Below are 19,090 nucleotides of genomic sequence, written 5' to 3'. Positions count from 1 at the left end.
ATAATTAATATATTATATTTATTTATTTTTAAACTTATTTTAATATATTACATATTATTATTATTAGGACACATTATGTTAAAAACATATTTACTTTTAATATTATAGTCTTTATGTTTAGTTAGAATTAAAAATTTATTTAAATAATGCAATTTTAAAGCTAAGACAGAATTAAGTATATATTTATAAAATATGATGTTAATATGTTAATTAGAATTAAATTCTTTATTGCAATATTAATAAAATTAATTAATGAAAAATAAGCAATATACAAATAAACACTTTAATCCAAGTTATTTTCTGTTTGTAATTCATTCCAAATCGAATCTCTAACGATATTTGATCTAAAAGGGATGTCGTTGTTGACATCATTATCTTCCTCAGATTGTTCTGAAAATGTGAATTCTAAATCGTTTTCATTTGCAAGATTGTGCAAAACGCAACATGCTCTTATAAAGTGACACGGTTTTTCAACTCCTTTTAATTTACAGTAGTACAGCTGTCTAATACGTTGTTTTAAAATACCAAAAGCATTTTCTATTAGTATTCGACCTAACCCCAATTTTCTATTGAAATTCTTTTGTGCACGAGTAAGACGCCCGTTGTCTTTATATGGCGTAATGATGTGTTGTGTACAGGGGTATGCGGAATCAGCCAGTAGATAGTATTCTGTAAACGTAAGAGGTTTTAATAAATCTCATTTCTTTTTCCAAAGAACTTACCTCCACACTTCGATGGTAGTCGCATATAAATAGGAGAGTTTTGTAAGACCCAACTGTCATGACAGGAGCCTGGATGTCCGACAAATATGCTAATAAATTTTCTGTTTTCATCACAGATGGCTTGCAAGCATAATGAAATATTTCCTTTTCTGTCAATGTAGTCGACCTTACGATCTCCAGGAGGATCAATAGTTATACGAGTGCCATCTAGGCAACCTGCAAAGTAACATGTATTAATATATATGCAGCGTTAATATGCACATAAATCCTTACCTATAACTTATGGAAAATTGCATAAGCTTTGGAAAAATGTACTTGCTTCTTCCTTTTTTGATGTGCTAGGCCATGCAATTATATCCGGACACATGTTGCTAAAGAAAGTTATCATCCTTCTTATAACTCAGTTTACTGACGATAAAGAGAGATTAAAGCGATCTGATAAATCTCTAAAACAACATGCTTCGTGACCAGCAAACCATAAAAAAACAGCAACGTGAGCTTCTGAAGAAATGTTCAGCTCACTTACTCGCAGTGCAATAAAGTCGGTACTATTTTGAAATTTTATAGCCAAAGAATTAAAAAGGCTCCGCGAAATGCGGAAATGAGTTTTGAATTCCTTGTCGTCATATTTGCAAACAACATCTTGTATATAATTTTTTATACACACACGTTATCTTTTTTTTTATGTAATATCGAATACATCAATTCTACATCATCGGCAGAGTCACTATCTCGAAGTGTATTACCTACGTTATATTCTGGTTGTGTTGTGTTACTTAAATCACTTAATAAAATATTTATTATGTTTTTATCCATTTCAATATTTATTTATTACAGTTGTTACAATTAAAAATGCAGAATTTTTTAATATTCACAAATGCCGCGCAAACAAACAATACAAAAATTTGAATTCAAACCATAACAGCTGATTTACACATAAACACAAATTTTACTTCATATAAAATGCATGAGTAAAGTCTATGTAACATTTTCAAATTTCGACAGGGATGTTACGCTCTCTCAGATGCTCTCATTTACTCACAAATTTGTTCGTGGAACGCACTTGTGTATACACAGTGTTACTATGTGTAGCTCGTGGAACAGACCTAATATTAAAGACGGGCTATTTCTGGTTTAATTTATTATTTTTACAATACATTGTATAAGTTCTCGGCCTCATGGCTAAGATTAAAGTGTAGTATCTATCAATATATCGCTTCTCGGCTTTATGACTAAGATCAAAGTGTAGTATCTGTTCTTATCAGCTTAACATCTCCATCGGAGGACAATATCGACGGATGACATGAGTCAGAGTCGTTATTTCAATTATATATATTTATATATTAATTTAAGATTCACTAATCATACTGTAAGAATGAAATTTAAAATGAAAATAAATATACATACATACATACACATATTGTATAACTTATTAACTAACAAAATGAATTACAATTACGTTTGGGGAAATTAGAAGAACGTTTGGTAAATTAGGAGATTAATCAACGTTACCACCTAGGCCACGTTATTGCGTTAGGAGATCAACGCTACCGAATGGGCCACGTTGCTTGGTTAGGAAATTTATCAAATTACCTTGTCCAATGTTCTTGCTAAGATTTTATCGTCCTGTTGCTCAAATTTAAAATTTTCTATAAAAGAAGGAAAGACTGACATGCTTCCTTATTTAGATGTTGAATTAATTACACATAATAACCAGATTCACTTTCAATGGTACAAAAAGTCTTCACGTCAGGAAGATTAATTAACTATAATTCCACTCATCCAAAACACGTTGTTTTAAATACAGCACCCAATTTTATTAGAAGAGTTCTGGTACTTAGTGACAATTTTTTCCATAGTAAACAAAAGAACATAATGCGTGATATTTTAAGATAGAATATTTTATTTGATCTTATGATATTTTAATAATAACTTGAGAAAGTTCCAACCAGCTAGTAATAATGACCAAAAAATATACAAATCAATTGATTTCGTTCCGAAAATGTCAAATCAAATAATGAATTCCAATATAATATATGTGACAAGGAACGTTATAGAATCACCCAGAAGACAACTAACACAATGGCTACATTATATAGCAACACTAAAACAAAAATACATAATAAGGACAAATCTAATGTAGTGTACCAGTTAAATTGTAAAGGTGTCGGGTACAACGTATGTAATAAATTATATATACGTACGACTAAAAATAAACTTAAGACAAGGATGGCTGGACATAAACATAGTTTGAAAAATAAAAGTGGTGCTCAAGCCAATACAGCATTGGCTGTACATTGTATTGACTGTAAACAGACTGATTTCGATAATGCAAAAATCTTACATGAAGAAAGAAACCATAATAAAAGGTACTTTCTGGAAATGCTCTCAATAATTCAAGCTCCTAATAGTACAAAATTAAATTATTAAACGGATACGGACAACTGTGCTCAGGCTTATAGAAATATTATAAACAAATGACACAGGATGTTTGTAAATGTTTTTTTATAATTTTTATTTTTCTTTTCTAGTGTTGTTTTTCTTGTTGTCATTATTATTATTATATTTATTATGATTTTTCTTCGTAATGTTCCACTATAAAAAATGGACATTGTACATATATTTTGTTTAGGTTCCCTGAAGACGACTATAGAAGACAGTCGAAATATTGGAACAATTATTTTAATTAAAATATAAACTGTTTTAAATGTAAATAATAAACTATAGTGTTTTTATTTCTATTTGAATTGACCAATTAGCCCATTAATAAATTATTGTGTAAATTTTAATGTAAATTAAAAAAGAAATGAAACTTAAAAAATGAAAAAAATTTTAAAATAATGGAAATTTTTTCTTATTATAAATATATCTTCCAATGTGTTTTCATTTAAATTACTTCTGTTGTCTCTTAGAATGAATTTCGATCAAGAGAAGACTGTTTCTACACTAACTTGTGTTGCTGATGCACTTAAAACCACCATTGCAATTTTATGTAAAAGAGGATATGTATATTTATGTTCTTCCCAAAACTTTAATATGAGTTTTACTTTGTTCAACCGCCGTACATTTTCAAAATTATTCAATATGTAGTCTATATCCAATTCTGTTTTAATACAAGAGTTACGTTTCTGTATTGTTGATTCTTTGCTTCTTAAAAAAATCTCTAAGTCGTCTACTATTTCATTGTGGGTTTCAGTAGATGATACAGCTTGTTCCTTTGCAGTTGGAATTGATTGCTCTAAAAATTATAACTTTTTCCAAATATTTTTAAAATGCACAAAATTTTAAAACGCGGATCTAAGTATATTGCTCCTAGTATTTGATCAGTTTTTAATTACACTTTTTCTTTAGTGCATAACTCATTGTATAAAATATCTGACAATATATTTTCTAATTTTTTCATTTTATTTTACATTGGATCCAAATTCCAAAAATTACTTCAAGTTAATTGTTCACTTTGTAATTTCAAAATTCCCTCTGTTAGGGGTTGCAGAGTGTCTACAATTATATGTATCTTGTCCTTTTCGTTTTCCGTTAAATAATCGACTATGCTTTTGATATAAATTAAATAATTTAGTTAACATATGTTTCGTGAAAATATTTCTTATTTTAGGAATAATTTCAGTCAACTTAAAGCATATTTCATATAAATAAATAAATAAAAAATCAACAACTGTAGAAATAGATGCACAGATAGCAAACTATATGGTCCTGAACCGAATTAAACCGATATATTTTTTTCGGTTCGGTTCCGGTTTTCGTTCCAGCAAATATATCTGTTTTTTCCGATTTTCGGTTCCGGTTTGATACCCGGATTTTTATAATAAATACGTATGTAATTCCCAGTAAAATGCTAAAAAAATGAACAAAAAAAAATTTGTTATTCTTTATAACGAAGACATAAACGTTTAACTTCGGCCGTTGAGCCTACACTACGAGCCGAGCAAGCAGGATTTAGGCATAATCGATCATGTGCCGACCACATAAACAGCCTTCGAATAATAGTCGAACAGTCTAACGAATGGCGATCTCCTCTATACTTGCTGTTTATCGACTTTAAATGTGCATTCGATACACTTCTCCATACCACCATCTGGTATGCATTAGAGTGTAAAGGTATACCGAGTAAATTAATAAATTTAGTAAAAGGCTTGTACTCTGACGCGCACTGCTCAGTACTTCACGAAGGGCGTCTCAGCGGGCAAATTCAAATTAAGTCTGGCGTCCGACAAGGTTGCATTCTTTCACCTATACTATTTAATATAGTCTTAGATGTGGTTATGTCGGAAGCTATGAGCACAAATCATGGCATCTCATTCGACCTTCATAACAAACTTACTGACCTCGATTACGCTGATGACATCTGTTTACTAACACATAACTTTTCCCAGATGCAAATATCGTTAAACAACAGCGCAAAGCGTGCACTCGCAGCTGGTCTGTCAATCAATATCAACAAAACCAAGTCTATGCGTCTCAATTCAAACTGCTCAACGAAGTTTCAAATAGATGACTCCTACATCGAAGATGTACAAAGTTTCTGCTATCTGGGAAGCTACATTTCGAACAACGGCGGCAGTCGGCAAGACATACAGCACAGGCTATTGAAAGCGAAGCAAGCGTTTGGAACCCTTAACAAAATCTGGCGTTCATCCAACATCACACAACGCACTAAGATACACCTGTACAATGCAAACGTAAAAACAACTTTACTATATGGTAGTGAGAGTTGGAACCTAACGGCAAGAGACACACAACAGCTACAAGCCTTTGTCAATCGCTGTCTACGACGCATCCTTCATGTATTCTGGCCAGCAACCATAACCAATAATGAGCTCGGGTTTAGAACGAATCAGCCTCTTATAACTGATGAAATAATGATGCGCAAATACAAATGGCTTGGCCATACGTTAAGAAAACCCGCTGATAATATCGCAAGAAATGTCTTAGATTTCAACCCTCAAGGCAGTAGAAGACCAGGGCGTCCGCGCAACACTTGGAAACGACAAACTGAAGCCGAATTAAGAAATGCTGGAAAGAGCTGGAGTGAAACAAAACGTCTTGCATTAGATAGAGTTCAATGTAAAATATTTGTTACGGCCCTCTGTTCCACCTAGGAATAAAAAAGGATTAAAATAAAAATAAATAATAACGAAGACTCCATAACGAAGTTTTTTGCAAGCATCAGCGACTTCGTCATAGAGAGGTTTGACTATACTAGTCTATAATTGATATTGACTACACTAGTGTTATATCAAACCATGATGACACTCAATGCACTGTGTAATATGGTAATCTGACACTTTAACCTAAAACACTTCAAATTAATATTTATAAACCGGAAAACCAAATTGCAAAGCAAAATAATTAATGCGTTGGAAATTCGACCCCCTTAGCTATCATATATAAAAGTCGCTGTTTATTACCTGCAAATGGCCACTCATTTCTAGAATCATTTCAGCAGAATAGAAGCTTTAAAGTGAAATGTAAATCATTTATTTCTAAAAACTTCCTCAATAAAAGCTGGCGTTTCACAAGGAAGTGTTCTTGGCCCTATCTTGTATGTACTGTATACTTCTGATATCCCAATAAATAGCTCAGTCGTCACCACAACGCTTGCTGATGATACGACAATTTTATGTCGGAACAAAAACGTGCTAGCTTCAAACCAACTTCAATCTCACTTATTTCGGATGGAGAAATGGCTGTCAAAATGGCGAATTAAAACTAATTAACTAAAATGTAGACACATCATTTTTAACTTAAATCGGAGTACATTTCCAACAATTTTACAAAATAACATTGACATACCACAAGCAGATAATATAACGTACTTAGATATTCACCTAGACAAACGACTAACTCGCGCAAACATATTGAAGTCAAAAAAAAATTCAGATGAAGCTCCTAGCCTCGAAGTTGCTTTGGCTCATTAATAGCAGATCTTCCCTGTACCTAGAGTATAAAGTACTCTTGTACAACGGCATCATAAAACCAATATGGACTTATGGTGTACAGCTATTCCGTAATGCTAGTGTTTTAAATATTATAATTAACCAAAAAACTTAGTCAAAAATACTGAGAACATTCACTGGTGCCCCATGGTATTTTAGGAATGAAAATATACACCGAGATCTACAAATTCCCCTAGTTAAAGCTGAATTTGACAATATAAGAAAAAAATACAATAAAAGGCTGATAGAGCATGTTAATACCTTAGCAAGAAATCTTGCACTTCTATCCATTACTTCCCGCCTAAAAAGAGCTGACCGTCCATCCGTTAATTAATAATCAACAGCTTGAAGTAAAAACCGCACCTTTCTTTTAAGTAATCTGATAAAGTTGAACCACTTTTTTAATAAACCACCTATGTTAACATTCACCCCAATGAAACCCATTGATCTTAGTGAGGTTCGTGATATAAGGTTTGTTATGTAGGCCTATATAGGTAGAAGGTGATATGTTAACATAGGTAATAATATGAAAAACATGATGTTACCTCTTATGTCCCACGTTGTCCTGGTAGCCTCCATACAGTACGTCACCACCCGAATTCGTCTACACATTATTTATGCACACTAGTATAGTGTGTTTCGATCACTTTTTAATATTTGTCTTTTTAAAGCCAAGGAAGACATCCAATAGCAAAGTCGTAGTCAATTTTCATGAAAGAGAGGTTTTCGATATGTTTGGTGTACCAGAATACATATACTCCGACAATGGTAAGAAATTCATACCTGAGGTGTTTAAGGGTTTTCTGGAAAAGTATACGATAATCCATAAAGAACGGGATTCTATTCGCCTCGGACAAATGCAGCTAATCGTATTAATCGCAGTGTGCTTGTGGTCCTACTACGCAAAAAGATAGCTCAATAACTAAATTCGGCACACAAGAAGGTCGAAAAGATATACAATACAAGAAGTAAACCAAGGACATTTTGGGGGGGTCAGTATTGTATAAGAGAAATTTCAGGCAAAGTAATGTGGTAAATGCCTGCAATTAGAAGTTAGCATCTAGGTAAACATATTAAATGTATTACACATAAGGTTGTTGGAAGTTCATTACTTACTCACTTAGTTGGCCATTACAGACGTGACTCGTCCTTGACCGCGTCGAGTAGCCTCCGCCAGTCAACGCGATTAGTTGCTTTCTGACGCCAGTTGGTAGTACCGAGCGCCTCCAAATTGTTGGTCATCTGCTCCTTCCAGCGAAGATGCTATGTCAATGTTGCAGTGTAGCTCATCGTTCCATCTAATTCGATACTCGTCACCAACGCTTAAGGGATATTAATCTTCCGAACGCCTTCTCATCACTGTTGGTAATTGTACGAGCTTCGGCACCATGCACCAGGAGAGGCATGATAAAAGATTTGTAGAGCATGATTTTTGTTTATCGAGACAGGGTTTTATTTCTCAATTGCTTACTGAGCCCGAAGTAACATTTGTTGGCAAAAGTGATTCTTCGTTGAATCTCTAGTCTGACGTGATTTTTGGTGTTTAACCAGCTTAAACCTAAATTAACAAAGTCTTTCACAAGTTCGAACTTATAATTGTCAACAGTGACGTAGATCCCAAGACGCTGAGGAGATTTGTTAACAGAAAGTACATTGTTTTGTCTTAATTTACAATAAGACCCATTAGCTTTGCTTGTTTTTCTAAGTTTGAACATGTCGCACCGACAAGGCGGGTGTTCAGACCAATATTATCAATATCGTCGGCATACGCAAGCAACACTACACTTTTGTAGAATATTGTGCCAGTACGGTTTAAATTTGCTGCTCGAATTATCGTTTCCAACATTAGGTTAAAGTAGTCACACGACAAGGAGTCACCCCGTCTGAAACCTCGTTTGGTATCGAACGGCTCGGAGAGGTTCCTCCCAATTCTAACTGAGCTGATGGTGTTGGTCAGCGTCATTTTACATAGCCGTATAAGTTTTGTTGGGATACCAAATTCAGACATAGCAGCATAGAGTGTGTTTCTAGTCATAGTGTCAAAAATAGCTTTGAAGTCGACAAATAGGTGGTGTGTGTTGATTTGTTTTTCTTGAGACTTCTCCAGAATTTGATGCACTGTGAATATCTGGTATAGAGTGGATTTTTCCAGGATTTTCCAGGCAGGATCACCTTTTTTGTGGATTGGGCAAAGCTCACTTAAATTCCAATCGTTGGGCATGCATTCATCCGACCATAATTTGCAAATTAGCTATAGCATGCATTTTGATAGCTCTTGGCCACCAGCTTTAAACAGCTCAGCCGGCAAACCATCGGCACCTGCAGCTTTGTCGTTTTTGAGCCGCATTATAGCTGTTTTAACTTCATTATAAGCGGGAGATGGGACGATTATTTTATCGTTAACGATTGCAAATTTCAGGATATCTTCGCTTTCAGTCACATTACTACTACCGCCATTTAGTGGGTTCGAGAATTGATCCCTCCAAATATTAAGCATGGTTTGGACATCTATCACCAGATTACCGTTTTCATCTTTGCAGGAATTAACTCCAATTTTATAACCATTTGTCAGGCTTTTAATTTTTTTAATAAAAGTTTCCAGCTATATTCCTGTCGCCTAGCTTGTCAAGCTCTTCGTCTTGAAAGGGAAGAGAAAAGACGTTTCTCTTCCCTTCTCTTTTGCCGATACCGTTCTTTAGCAGCGCGTGTCGCAACTGACCGCAGGGTGGTTTGATGTGCTACGTTTTTCTCTGCGGTGGCGTTGCGACACTCTTGGTCATACCAGCTGTTTCTTTGTCTATGGTGATAGCCGATTATCAGAAGTTTTTGTGTGAAGGCTGAACTTTCCGACAGTAGCACCAAAGATACCTTCTTTACCCATCTTTACGTTAAAGTCTCCTACAACGATTTTGATGTCATGATGGGGATAGCGTTCAAGCTGTTCATAGAAAATTTCCTTGGTGTCGTTATCTTTATCTTCCGTCGGGGCATACGCACAAATTAGAGTGATGAAGAAAAATTTTGCATTGATGCGAGTTTTTGCGAGCCTATCGTTTATTGGCGTAAATGTTGAGACCAAATTTCTCAACTTTCGGCTTACCACAAATCTGATTCCAATTTCGTGTTTTGTTGCATGGCAGCTGTAGTAGATGTCACAATGTTCTCGTTTAGAGCATCCTTCTCCCGTCTATCGGATTTCCTGGGTGCCGGTAATGTCAGCCTTATATTTCTTGAGGATATTAACCAGCTGTATAGATGCACCTTCTCTGTAAAGAGATCGGACATTCCAGGTGCATATTTTTATTCCATATTCCTTAATACGTGTGCGTTTGTCGTCATCAGTAGATTGTTTCCTTGTCCGAGGCTGCCTCTTTGTTTGCATTGAATGTTGTTTTTATATGGTGGGTTCAAAGCCCGACGCATAACCTCATATATCCCTGAGGTGGATTTCGCTACACACATTAGTTCACTACGCATGGATGATTGTAGCAATCCAGAGGGATCACGTGGAGGCTGTGTGTCAACTTGGAGAGAACAGTGACGAGAATTGCGCTGGCATTTACCATGATAAGTGCAATCAGATGCTTTACCTTGTATGTTCAATCCCATCCCCCCGTTGGAAATTCATTATATGTTTTAAAAAGGGTGGATAGAACGGAATTAGGTACCTATCACGCTAAAGACATTTTTGTCAGTTTGGATATGTCGGAGCCACATGTTGGGCAAAACTGACAGAATAAACTAATGCGTACGACAGCTAACATTGGAAATTTTCTTAAGACTGTGCTCCATAGCACAGGCGATGTCAACACGATCGATCCTGTGTACAAAATAACATGTTAAAGTAAAAAGAACAAAATAAAAATTAAAGATATTACCTGGGACGTCTCACGTTGTCCAGATGGCACTCTATTTAGCGCCTGTCTCCTTCTCTGTTTTTTTTCTTTGCAGGAGTATCTTCATTCTTTTCCGGGGATCGCTACAATAAATTTATATTTGCGGGGACAGGACTTGTCAAATGATATCAAATGATTATGTTTTAAAGAAAAGAATTTAATTTGCATCGTTGTGGCCGTGAAATGTCTTATGATTATGCTGATAATGCTCCGTGAGATCGTTTGGTATTTGCGTTGGGAAATTATTGACGATGCCGGTTTTATTCTATGCCCCTTGCTGTTTGAGGAAAAGGGATTAGCAACAAAAAAAAAATATATATATTGTTATTATTATTATTATTTTTTTTTTAAATCTTCTCTTTATTGATATAACTGCCAAGATCCGGCTTCTAGTATATATTTTCACATAGTGGAAATCAATATAATAATTTAAACCCATATTAAGAATTACATGCACTCGTATGAACAATTAACAATAAATAGTAAAAACTTGTTTTAATTAAACAGTTATGTTATGGATTATTATGAATTATTATATTGATAGTTCTGATGGATATGAATATTCAATCGTCTATTTGGTAGCTGCCTTATTGCTGGATTAGGGTGGGAAAGTAATCTATCTGTGTGATTTTAAATATTTTATCAGTCAGAGTAGCCAGTACAATGGTCTAAAGCGACACTTAATTTCATTACTTTTACCTTTGATATAGTCTTTTCAAGTTAATCTGCTATCTATAGTAGTACCAAGGTAATTCGCCTTTGTGTATGTGAAGACTTCATCATTGTTAATTTTTATACGTTTTAGATCATATTTTTTATTAGTGTAGACGACATGTACTGTTTTAGTTGTATTTATTTAAACTCTCCATTTGTCGAACCATTCCAGAGTTGCGTTTAAGTAATTCTGCAAGTTGTCTATGGATTTGTTAAAATTTTTATTAGTTACAATTAGTGCTCTGTCGTCTGCAAAAGTTTCTATCAAATTTTGAGAATCAGGTATCGGGATATCAGTTGTGTATAGCAAGTAGAGTAATGGACCTAGTACGCTTCCTTAAGGCACTCCAGCTTTCATATGTTTAAGATCCAAGATTGAGTATTTGCACTTTACATAAAAGTATCTATTATGTAGATAGCTCTTTAGTATGAGGTAAAAGTTTTTTGAAGTCACTGTCAAAAGCCTTTGCGACGATTAGATATATCGCCGAGGAAAATTGTTTTGTATCAATATCACTTGTTATTTTATTTACAACTCTGTGAATTCAGCCCAAGTTAAATTTTTAGAAGATCAAATTAAACAACTCCAAATACAGCTACAACAATTGCACAGCAAAGGGAAAAACGAAGTTTTCTCAGATAAGAAATCATATTAAATAACTGGAAAATAGTTTCAAATCGTAAACAAGGTAAGACACCAGATTATATAAACTCTGCTGTTGCAACAGCCAAAAAAATTAATTCTACATACGATTTCTCAAACTGTTTCAATATATCAAATAATAAACAGATTGGCATTGATCGCTACATCTCAACATTAAACAAACGTAAACTATCTTCTCCTGCAAACGAAAATACACTTAAAATGATCAAAAGTCAAAACGCACAAAATAGGTTTCCTATATTCACCGATAATAAAGAAAAGGAACCCATTAGAAATGAAATAAAAGTGTAGAAACCGCCACCAATTTTCCTAAGAGAAAAAAGTTACCATATTAGGAAAAAATAGCTTTTACGTTGCACCTTCAAGGAAAGGGAATATTCATGAAACTAAAGTACAGGTATCTACTAAAGATCAATACAGAAAATTACTGTCTGCCTTGGAAAAAGAAAATAAACAATTCTAGGGGAAATACAATCAGCTTTAGATGAAAAAAATTTCGTGGTCAAAAGTATTTATAATATCATAAAGTTCTAGCGATGCAAAGTTTGATCAAATACCTAAACTACACAGCGGCACAACAACTGAACAGGGTATTTTGAACAGGATCTCGCCAGATCGACAGAGGAAAACAGGTACCATTCGGTCAAGTCGAACACATTAGCCCACCAAAGGTATGCCATCGCTGTTGTCGAACAAAACACATAGCAAAGAGCTGCCGTACTCTACTGGTTTTGTTTTAATGGCAGTGTGGCAAAAATAAGGTACGGACAATAGAATGCTGTCGTAGATGAAGTCGCTTCACTCTAGCACACGGTAGCGCGCACTAAATAAACAGAAAGGAAACCTCAGAGTCAAGGCACGGATTGAAGACGTATTGGTATCTGCTGCTATAGACACAGGCGCGGCAAAGAGTTATTAGTCTCTTTTGCTGAGATACAAGGAATACCACACATAATGATATACAGAGTATCTAAGAACAATGATGTGCAGACTAAGCAACGGAGGAGCAATCGCACATTGGAGCTGACCAAAGTAGTAAATAATAAACTCAACCAAAGCAGAAAGCGAGCCAAACCATAGGCACAGCTTCTAAGTCAGCCATTACCATTAAGACAGGAGCATAAGAAGACACCTCGACAAGTACTCCACAAGACAACCAAACCTGTCACTGACACCGACACCAGTACCAGACTTATTATTTATAAAAGTTTGGGCAAAAATTCAGGAAACTGTAGCGAGGTCGTCGCCAGACATTCTATGTAAAATACAAGAAGAAGCATAAGGTCTTAATAGCAAAGTCTGGCGCCACTCGTGTCTTCCCTTTTTCCAATCAAGGGAAGGAGGGTGACGATTATTCTTCCGATTTACCTCAATAAAATTAAGCTATTAAATATTAATAAAATTAAATTATTTTAATTAAGTTCTTTTAAATATAAACTATCAATCAAATTTTGAGTATAAAATTTTTATTAAAATCACCATTAATTATCTGTTGAGTGTAGTTTTGTTGAATTTTTGCTGGTATGTGCTTACAAGAAACAACAGCAACCACAGAAAACCCATTCAAGCAAATACACGGAGAACATAATAAAACTATTACAACTACAACAACAAAATCAACGCACAGACGAATGCATTCAACACACAGTGTAACGATCAAAGCAACAACAGAAAAACCCATGCGCAGGTAAATTCACGGAGAACATAACAAAACCATTACAACAACAATAACAAAACGAACGCACAAATGAATCCATGAAGCATGTACATAGCAACGCTATTCACAGACAACAGGATGATATTATAGGCAATAACAAAGCAAAGGGGAGCTACACACCGTATAAATAACAACAACAACAAAAGTCACGCTATGAAAAAAGGGTATAAAAGGAGACGGAAAATTGAACAAGAGTCACTTGATCGCAGCACTCACAGCAGTTGACATCGGCATAGCGCAGCAACAGGATACTTTGCAATTTTCGCAAGAACATTGGACAATGTAATTTAATAAATTTCCTTACCTAATAACGTGGTTCAGTCGGTAACGTTGATCTACCCAAAAACGTAACCCAGTCGGCAACGTTGATCTCCTGATCCAGCAACATGGTTTAATCAGTAACGTTGGTCTCCCAACCTAGCAACGTGGCCCAGTCGGTAACGTTGATTAATCTCCTAATACACCAAATGTTTTTCTAATTTCAGGCATTTTTAATATTTGTAATTGTAACTCATTTTGTTGGTTAATAAGTCATAAAGTTATTGTAAAAATAAAAGTAAATAATAAATAAATTAAACTAAAAATAGCCCGTCTTTGAAATTAATATTACGAGTAGATTCAGGGTTACAAAAAAATATTCTTGTAACAACCCTGGCGGATCGTGAGCTATCCCAGCTATCAACGGTTTATACAAGGTGTAGTGATAGTGCGTAAAATGAGATTATGCGAAAGATGTCTATTGCAGCATAACTTTTGAACGTGCAAGAAGCACAAGAAGTGCGGTATTTGAAATTGCACGTTGAAACACGAATTGTGCCTGTAACGATATATGGAAATGATGTTATATGTAATATACAACATATAAATACTGCAAAGATGACAATCAAAAATACTAAGGACTATCATCAAAGCTGACTGGCACATCTCATTCATCGTGACTTGAAGATACCCTTTTGTCGTAGACACAGATAGATTACTTTCCCAGCCTAACCCAGCAATGAGGTTGCTACCAACTAACAAAGCCACATATAATAGACGATTGGAACACTGTTATCCATCAAAACTATCAATAGAATAATCCACAACTATCTCATATGTTCATAGTATAATCCTAATCTATTAATTGACTTATCTACTTCTACTAAAATTTAATTATCTTATACTACCTCCAACTCCACTTCCAATGAACTTAAAATCTCGTCGCAAATACCTTCTGGAAGCAGAAATACTGCATCTACCAGTCGGTATGTTGCCTCTTCTGTCACGGCCAAAAGCAGTGATAAGTCAGAACCCAAATCCACAAGGAGAATTCCACCCTCTAAAAAGGCCCATAACGACCGCCGTATGGCTACACGAATTCTACAGCGCGTAGGTGAGATCCCGGCCGATAAAATCAGTCAGCAACAGGCCTCATCCCTTGAATGGGCCAAAAGCATCTTGGCCAAATCAAGCAACAAAGAAACTTCCAAACCGGACCAAGTGTCTAAAAGACAAAGGTCTCAGGAGGAAGAACCCCCTCTTACGAAAAAACCAAGAGGTTACAATGTACTGGTACGACCGTACAGTGAGGTTGCGAAGGACAATCTCATTATAGGTGTCCTGGATAGGAGTGCCGAGGAGAAGAGAATCCCCAAAGACAAATGGAAATGGGTGTCGGCCGCGCTGGCAGACATCTTCCTCCAAGTTTTGGAAGAAAACCCAGGACCTGCTCCCTCCTGCGAAGACGCGGGTTGGCACCAAGGACAAGTGAAATTGGTAGCTTGCAAGGATGCGAGATCGGTTGCCTTGTACAAGGCAGCTGTCTCTAAAGTAGGAGAGATCTGGCCTGGAGCCAGACTTGAAGCGGTAGATAAGAAGGATATTCCAGGGTTTGGATTCCAACTAAACAAACTGACCCGGAGCAAATTCTGAAAATAATCAGGATCTGCAACCCCAACCTTCCAACTGGAAATTGGAAGGTGGTAAAATTAGAGGAGCCTGTTGGACCGACCAGACAAGCTGTCCTTGTATTAAATGCGGAGTCATTGAAACCGCTCTCCGAAACTAAATACGTAATCTCCTATGGCTTCGAGAAACTAAATCTCAAGGTCTATCGTACCGATGCCACGGAAGAACCGGAGAAGATTACATCTGATCAGCCCTTGCTGGAGGAACCAGCTAAAGAACCAATGCTAAGACAGCAGAAGTTGTGAGGAAACACAGAGTGAAGACCTGCCAGATCAAATGGAGGTGGACTCGCTCTCTCTGATGTCTGGAGACAAATCGGATGCGGGGTCGGTGACCAGTCTGGGCAACCTATTCGATGAGAGTGGGCTCCTGGACTCGGATGACGAAGCCGATAAAACGGTGGTAGAGGTTCAAGTACCTGATGAAGGTGCTTCAAATTAATCTCCACCACTCTAAAGCTGCTTCAGCAAACCTTCTAATCCACCTTGCACAGGGTGGAGCCGATATTGTTCTGATTCAGGAACCATGGATACTGGAAAACCGGATCTGTGGAATCGGAACAAATGACTATAAACTTATCAGCAACACAGACTCAGGTAGACCTAGATCATGTGTGTTAGTTAAAAAGTACATTAATTGTTTCCTTTTGAATAATTTTAGTGATGACGACCAGACTGCAGTGAGTTTGGAAATCGACGGCAAAACCGTATGGGTGGTGTCATCATACATGGCCCACGACCATATAGGAAATCCACCACCGGAAATACTTAAGCAGCTCGTGATAACAGCAGCAGAAAGAATGACTGGTGTTGTGATTGGAGCCGATGCAAATGCTCATCACACAATCTGGGGAAGCTCGGACATAATTGAAAGAGGTGAGTCGTTATTCGATTTTATTCTAGATTATAATCTTCATATATGCAATATAAAAGTAGAACCTACTTTTATTATTGCAGGCAGAAAAGAAGTTTTAGATATTACATTAACTATTGAAAACACAGATCTTGAGATTAAGGATTGGAGAGTTCTTGATGAACACTCATTCTCTGACCATCGTTATATTCAATTCTATATAAATCTACAATGTCCAGTTGAGAAACCTTATCGGAATTACCGTAATACCAACTGGAGTAGATATCGAACCAATTTACTAAATCTACTTCCTCTATATCCTATTGAAGAAGTAGAGACTCCTCAATCGCTAGATAACGTTGTGGAAACCTTCACAAAAGCTTGCAACATAGCCTTGGACCGTTCTTGCCCGCTAAAATCACAGAGGGGAAAGAAAAAGCCATTGTGGTGGTCCGAGGAAATAAGAGATCTTAGGAAATCAAGCAGAAACTTGTTTAACAAGGCCAAGAGAAGTAATCTTAACACTGACTGGGACATCTACAAAGTCAGTCTAAAAATATATAAAAATGAAATAAAAAGAGCCAAAACACGCTCCTGGAAAGCCTTCTGTGGAAGCGTGGAGGGTTGTCAAGGAACAGCAAGGTTTAGGCGCATTCTCTCGAAGAAACCCTCTAATCTAGTCTACTTAAAAGACGAGGTCAATGGGTGGACACATAGCAGCGAAGAATCGGCGGCATTGTTACTGAATATACATTTCCCAGATAGTGACGTACCAAATAACCTTGGAATAAACCAGGGGTCTACATGTGACTCATCTGTGGTGAATAATATTGTCACCAGAAGGAAAATTAAATGGGCTATAGATAGCTTTCTACCATACAAATCACCGGGCCTGGATGGAATTATACCAGCCCAACTTCATGAAGCAAGGGACATCTCTTGCAACTGGCTCACACCAATCTTTAAAGGTTGTCTTTACTTAGGGCATATACCAGAGAAATGGAAATTGACAAAGGTCGTTTTAATTCCTAAAGCTGGCAAAAGCTCCCATATTACGCCTAAAGATTTTAGACCGATTAGTCTATCCTCTTTCCTCTTAAAAACTTTAGAAAGGCTTTTAGAGCATTTCATTAGGAAAGAGATACCAGATGAAAGGCTTTCAAAATCACAACATGCGTACTGTAAAGGAAGGTCTGTAGAGACCGCATTATCATCTTTAACTGGGATGATTGAAAACTCAATACAGCATAAAGAATACGCCCTTTGCGCCTTTCTTGATGTGGAAGGGGCTTTCAACAACATCCTTCCTCAAGTAATCGTCAACTCATTAAGAAAACTAGGAATTGACAATAGAGTAATCGAAGTCATTACCCAACTGCTGGTTGATAGGACAATCGTAGCGCAGTGGGGGGGAACGCTAGTAACTAAGAAAGTTAATAGGGGGACTCCACAAGGAGGAGTACTTTCCCCCCTCTTATGGCTAACTGCAGTTAATGATCTTCTTGTTGATCTAGATAGCGCAGGTTGTCAGGTGGTCGCGTACGCGGATGATCTTTCCTTGATTGCAAGGGGAAAATTTCTGAGTACAATTAGTGAGGTAATGCAGGGTAATCTAAATAAAGTATCCCAATGGGCCCATTGTAGCGGATTATCAATAAATCCAACCAAAACAGAACTAGTGCTCTTTTCTAGGAAATATAAAATTCCGGAATTCACACTACCTATCCTAGGAGGTCAAACTCTAACTCTGAATGATAAAGCCAAATATTTAGGTCTTATAATTGACAGAAAACTGAATTGGGGACCAAATGTTGTTGCACGTACCCAAAAAGCTATGGTTGCCTTTTACTGTTGTAGAGGCGCTATAGGCAAAAGATGGGGACTCTCACCGAAGTCCATTTTATGGATATATAATGTGGTGGTAAAACCAATTCTCTTGTATGGAGTGTTATTTTGGAGAAATACTCTGAATAGGTCAACACTATGCAAGAAATTGGAAAAGGTTCAAAGGACTGCACTGATGACATTAAGCGGAGCGTTAAAATCAACGCCGTCACTTGCCCTGAATGTTATCTTCAATATCTTACCTATCGACATCGCGGCGAAAGGCGAGGTAGCTGGGGCAGCTTTACGTATAAGAGAACTAGGAATTGGAAGCAGTTGTGGATGGATGCAAGATTCCATCCTCAGAGAAATTGATTTCATTCCGGATATAACAGACTACTGTACTACAATTACAATTGTGGACAGAAATCTTGAATTATTTATTCCTTCTAGGGAGACATGGAAAAACTACTCTGTAAAGAGTGATAATCGCCTTAACTTCTTTACAGACGGCTCAAAGTTAGATGGACAAGTAGGAGGAGGAGTATACTGCCCTGAACTAGATCTCAGTATGAGTTTCAGGCTACCGGATCACTGCAGCGTTTTTCAAGCTGAAGTATCTGCTATATTGGAAGTTTCAGATTGGCTGAAACACAATGTCTCCTCCGTTAAATTTATAAATATATTTACTGACAGCCAGGCAGCTATAAAATCCTTAAACTCGTCGACCTTCAACTCGAGGTTAGTACTGAATTGTCTTACATCACTTATGGTGATGGCTGAATATTTTCGGATACGAA

General features: G+C 36.4%; 1 protein-coding gene and 1 pseudogene across 1 annotated transcript; one reads left to right on the top strand and one right to left on the bottom strand.

The window, feature by feature from the left end:
* Window positions 1-283: 283 nt before the first annotated feature.
* On the bottom strand, window positions 284-1,384 carry LOC119675283 (putative nuclease HARBI1). Its single transcript, XM_038086476.1, has 2 exons — window positions 723-1,384; window positions 284-669 (listed from the first exon to the last, which is right to left on the bottom strand). The coding sequence occupies exons 1-2, from the start codon at window positions 745-747 to the stop codon at window positions 284-286; spliced, it is 411 nt and encodes a 136-aa protein (XP_037942404.1). The 5' UTR covers window positions 748-1,384.
* Window positions 1,385-1,934: 550 nt separating this feature from the next.
* On the top strand, window positions 1,935-2,074 carry LOC119686561 (annotated as a pseudogene).
* The last annotated feature ends 17,016 nt before the right edge of the window (window positions 2,075-19,090 follow it).

Source organism: Teleopsis dalmanni, chromosome 2 (genome assembly GCF_002237135.1).
Source record: "Teleopsis dalmanni isolate 2A chromosome 2, ASM223713v2, whole genome shotgun sequence".
In the NCBI taxonomy this organism is placed as follows: Eukaryota; Metazoa; Arthropoda; class Insecta; order Diptera; family Diopsidae; genus Teleopsis; species Teleopsis dalmanni.
This window is presented reverse-complemented; position numbering and strand designations above follow the sequence as displayed.